Source organism: Eriocheir sinensis, chromosome 47 (assembly GCF_024679095.1).
Source record: "Eriocheir sinensis breed Jianghai 21 chromosome 47, ASM2467909v1, whole genome shotgun sequence".
NCBI lineage: Eukaryota > Metazoa > Arthropoda > Malacostraca > Decapoda > Varunidae > Eriocheir > Eriocheir sinensis.
Window position 1 is genome coordinate 1,149,598 of NC_066555.1, and position 5,000 is coordinate 1,154,597.

Below are 5,000 nucleotides of genomic sequence, written 5' to 3' on the forward strand. Positions count from 1 at the left end.
CATTGCTCTCTCTCTCTCTCTCTCTCTCTCTCTCTCTCTCTCTCTCTCTCTCTCTCTCTCTCTCTCTCTCTCTCTCTCTCTCTCTCTCTCTCTCTCTCTCTCTCTCTCTCTCTCTCTAAACTCTTAAGACATTTCACTCAAGCTGTTCAACTTTCCTATGCACGAGTTAACCAGTATCTTAACTCTTTCATCCTTCGCACTGGTTAACTCTCAAACAGCCCTCTTTGTACTGTATATTCTCCTTCCTTCGAGCTAAATTCTTTCAAAACATTACACTCAAGTTCATCCATATTCTGCCCAATGTTCAAATGCAAGGGTTAATCAGTATCTTAGCTCTTTCATCCTATTCACTGGAACGCTCTGAACAGCTCTTCTTTACTGAACGTCTTTCCTCCTCTTATACACAAGGGGAAACACTTTCAAGAGGACCCAGATGTAGTTCACTCGAGGCACCTTCTAGTTTCGTTGTAAAGGGATTAATCGTGGCACACAAAAATTCCCGTCTTGGCCTCGGTACAGCACGCACAACACAACACAACACAGCACAACACTCGTCATCCGCAGCACCGTCGGCCATCAGTGAACCTCCCTCTGATAATGAGTTCCGTGTGTCCTGTCCCTCACCGCCTTCACGTTCTCCTTCTGCAGCCTCGTCGTCGCACCCTCCTCCTCCTCTTCCTTCTGTCCTGCTTTCTGCTCATCTGGAATACAGTCTCCTGCCTCCTCCTTCTGCTACCTCGCTTCCTCTTCCTTCTGCTGGGTCATCGAGTCCACCTCTCCCTGCAGCAGAGATCCCATCCCCTCCCTTCCCCTCCTTCCTGCTTGCCCTGCTTCCTCGGCCACTGGAAACCACTCTGCTATGTCCTGCTGTCTCAATCCTGCCTCCTGCTGCTGGGTCAATGTTTCGGCTTCTCCCTCCTGCATCGCCATCACCACCTCCACCTCCTCCGCCTCCCTCAACCTCGCCACCGCCTCCTCGTAGGTTGGCAGGCCGTCCACCGCTAACCACAGCTCGCCGGGGGTCACGAAGGACGTCTCACTATACCCGGAGGCGGAGGGCGGTCGCACGGGCGGGAGTCTTTCTTCGTCCGGTGTTGGGGACTTGAAGTGGAAGCTGAAGGCGCGTTTCAGAGGCACCGATTCGCGTTCTCGCCCTCGGTCTGGTCCTTCGGCGGCCCCCACGTGAGTCTCCGCCCGCCCTTGAGCCATGATGCTGTCGTACGAGGGCGGTGCTTCGCTGGACTCAACCGTGGATGGGTCCGTGTCGCCTCCTCGCCGCTCGGGGTCTTCCATCTCACTGTGACGCCCGCTGCATATGACCCCGCACAGCTCGACCCCCAGACAGAGCTCCAGGACGCACAGCAGCAGCACCACCATCAGCACCGCCATTACGATATCTGGAACACCGTTAGCACTCAAGGTTACCAGTGACTGTATTTCGCTTCCTCTTTGCAATCTCCTCTTCCTCCTCCTCCTCCTCTTTCTCCTCCTTCTTCTTCGTCATCGTTTTTTGTCAACGTCACAGGATTGTCATCGTTAGTATCTCAAGTAGCATGTCAAGTTTGCTTCCTCCTCCTCCTCCTCCTCCTCCTGCTCCTCCTGCTCCTCCTCCTCCTCCTCCTCCTCCTCCTCCTCCTCCTCTTCATCTTTCTCATTTAGCTCCATATCTTAGTTTTCTTCTTTTTCCTCCTCTTCGTTTTACTCATCTTTCTTCGTCTCTCAGTTTTCTTCTTCCTCCTCCTCCTCCTCCTCCTCCTCTTCATCTTACTCATTTAGCTCCATATCTTAGTTTTCTTCTTTTTTCTCCTCTTCGTTTTACTCATCTTTCTTCGTCTCTCAGTTTTCTTCCTCCTCCTCCTCCTCCTCTTCTCACTTTTTTTCTCTTCCTTTTCCTCCTTCTCTATCTCCATATCTTTTTCCTTCTCCATCGCTTATCAACGCCAGAGTTATCTAATACACCCCCAAAATCTATATATTTATCTTCCTCCTCCTCCCCCTTCTCCTTCTCCCTCTCCTCCTCCTCCTCCTCCTTCTCCTCCTCCGTATCATCTCCACACAAGCACCACCGACACTTTTTCTTCCTCCTCCTCAATATCTACATCTTCCTCCTCCTCCTCCTCCTCCTCCTCCTCCTCCAAGATCAGTGTCCCCTTTTCCAGTCACTTTTTCTCCCGTGGACCCCTACAACAAAATAGGTTAGGCTCATGGGCCACTCACGACCATCCCAAGGGACAAATTTGCCACATCGGCCGTGAGTTTGACAGCCCCGGCACCCTTCGCTAATGTAGAGCAATTCAAGCATTTAAGCGTTCAGTTTTAAGGATTGTGTTCAGTAGTATGAATCTTCTTCTGAGCCGCATGTCTCCTAATTCCAGTTTGTTATATCGTCACCCTCATAAAATAATCGCCCAAGTCATTTTTCAGCGAGTTCCAGGTTTTTGTCTACATCAATTTTTCAACTGACGTCCATTTTTGTGGAGTTGGCTTCGTCATTCAAGGTTTGAGTGTTCTAGAATTGGCCTTTTCATTTCTGCCTAACTCTTAAGACAAATGAAATAATAACAGTTCTTTTTCTGATTTCCTGTAATGTAGAAAGTAGGCGGTTTGTTTACGAAGGTGACGATATTTAAAGATTATTAGAATCTCTATGGACCCCTTGAAATTCTTCCATGGCCCTGCTTGGGAACCACTGTCCTAGACCAATAGGAACCAACCCTTACCAACTTGACTTACGGATCATGAACACTGCCTTGCCGGAGAGCCACTGAACGCAAGAAACACATAAGAATCACGCAGCTCAACACTTGGTAGCGGGAGGAGAGAGTGAACTGAGGTCTGTACCCCCGCCAACACCGTTCAGCCCACCGCCACAAGTGTTCGGGTCACCCACCACCAGAACCAACACATATACTACCACCACCAATACTGAGCCACACCGCACCACGCCAATTAAACTCTGAAGGCTGCGAGGTATGATTAGATTCGTGTTATGACTCACTGTATACATGGGAGAAAGGTGGGAGGTTACGTTAGGTTAGGTTAGGTTAGGTTAGGGTAGGGTAGTGGAAATGTCTTTATCTGTGTCTTTGTGAATAGGTTATGGTCCTCTGAAGGCTGCGAGGTATGATTTGATTCGTGTTATGACCCACTGTATACATGGGAGAAAGGTGGGAGGTTACGTTAGGTTAGGTTAGGTTAGGTTAGGGTAGGGTATTGGAAATGTCTTTATCTGTGTCTTTGGGAATAGGTTATGGTCCTCTGAAGGCTGCGAGGTAATGATTAGATTCGTGTTATGACTCACTGTATACATGGGAGAAAGGTGGGAGGTTACGTTAGGTTAGGTTAGGTTAGGTTAGGGTAGGTTAGTGGAAATGTCTTTATCTGTGTCTTTGGGAATAGGTTATGGTCCTCTGAAGGCTGCGAGGTATGATTTGATTCGTGTCATGACCCACTGTATACATGGGAGAAAGGTGGGAGGTCAGGTTAGGTTAGGTTAGGTCACGTTAGGTTAGGTTAGGTTAGGTTAGGTTAGTGGAAATGTCTTTAACTGTGTCTCTGGGAACGGGTTGTCTTGTTCCGTCAATCTGTCCTCTCTTTCTCTACCTGTCTCTCTCTCTCTCTCCATCTTTCTGTGTCCGCCTACCTGTCTGTGTCTGTCTGTTTGCATGTCTTTCTTTTTCCTTCTCTGTCCCTCTTCTCTCTCTTTATATTCCTGTGTCCGCCTACCTGTCTGAGTCTCCGTCTGTCTGTCTGTTTTCGTCTTTCCTCTTCCTTTTCTGTATCCCTTTCTCTCTCTCTACCTGTGTCCGCCTACCTGTCTGAGTCTCCGTCTGTGTGTCTGTTTTCGTCTTTCCTCTTCCTTTTCTGTATCCCTTTCTCTCTCTCTACCTGTGTCCGCCTACCTGTCTGAGTCTCCGTCTGTGTGTCTGTTTTAGTCTTTCCTCTTCCTTTTCTGTATCCCTTTCTCTCTCTCTACCTGTGTCCGCCTACCTGTCTGAGTCTCCGTCTGTCTGTCTGTTTTAGTCTTTCCTCTTCCTTTTCTGTATCCCTTTCTCTCTCTCTACCTGTGTCCGCCTACCTGTCTGAGTCTCCGTCTGTCTGTCCGTTTTAGTCTTTCCTCTTCCTTTTCTGTATCCCTTTCTCTCTCTCTACCTGTGTCCGCCTACCTGTCTGAGTCTCCGTCTGTGTGTCCGTTTTAGTCTTTCCTCTTCCTTTTCTGTACCCCTTTCTCTCTCTCTCTCTACCTGTTTTTCTCTCTCTTCATCTTCCTATGTCCACCAATCTGTCTGTATGTCTGTCTACGTGTCTCTCCTCACCCAGGTATTGGCTGATGCCCGGCGGGATGTCGATGCTGCTCCGCGCTAGGCACAAGAGGGTTAGCAGCCCCGACAGGACGAACACCACGCACAGACGCAGCGACTTCTCCTGCAACATACCGGAGGAGGTTACGGGAGTGTGCGATGTCGAGGATTGAGATATGAACTGTTTATGTGTGTGTGTGTGGGGGGGGGGGTGAGGTTGGGGGTAGGGGGGATAGTCCTTGCGTGTGTGTGTGTGTGTGTGTGTGTGTGTGTGTGTGTGTGTGTGTTCTTGTACTCACCCGTCCGTTCATTTTGGTTTCTTCTTGTTGTTATTTTTTTCGTTGTTGTTTTTGTTTTGTTTTCCTGATTTCGTTTTTTTCCTTTCGTTCTCTTTCCTTTTCTTTATTTTCTTTATTTTTTTCTTCTTCCTTCCTTCCTTCCTTCCTTCCTTCCTTCGTTCGTCAGTCGTTCATGTTGTTTTTATTCTGTTACACGTGAGAGAAAAAAGAAAGTAAAAAAGAAAAAATGATAGATGGTTTAGATTCCTCCTCCTCCTCCTCTTCTTCCTCTTCCTCTTCCTCCTCCTCTTCCTCTTCCTCTTCCTCTTCCTCCTCCTCCTCCTCCCTTTATTTCACTCTCACTTTCCCTTCTTTCACCTCTTTCTCCTCTTTGTCCTTCTATGTCTTCCGTTCTCTAATT

At 48.4% G+C, this 5,000-nt stretch overlaps 1 protein-coding gene across 2 annotated transcripts in view; it reads right to left on the reverse strand.

The window, feature by feature from the left end:
* LOC126981244 (uncharacterized) overlaps window positions 1-5,000 on the reverse strand; it is a 6,286-nt gene that overhangs the window by 551 nt on the left and 735 nt on the right. Inside the window, exons 1-3 of one of the 2 annotated variants that reach the window (XM_050832107.1) lie at window positions 4,601-5,000; window positions 4,317-4,425; window positions 1-1,397 (exon numbers count right to left, since the gene is read on the reverse strand). The exon at window positions 1-1,397 is cut by the window's left edge and continues 551 nt beyond it; the exon at window positions 4,601-5,000 is cut by the window's right edge and continues 726 nt beyond it. In XM_050832107.1, coding sequence (XP_050688064.1) covers window positions 733-1,397; window positions 4,317-4,425; window positions 4,601-4,612 — 786 coding nt within the window. In that variant the 5' untranslated portion in view covers window positions 4,613-5,000 and the 3' untranslated portion in view covers window positions 1-732. The remainder of the gene's footprint in view (window positions 1,398-4,316; window positions 4,426-4,600) is intronic. The other variant, XM_050832108.1, reaches the window with a different exon arrangement.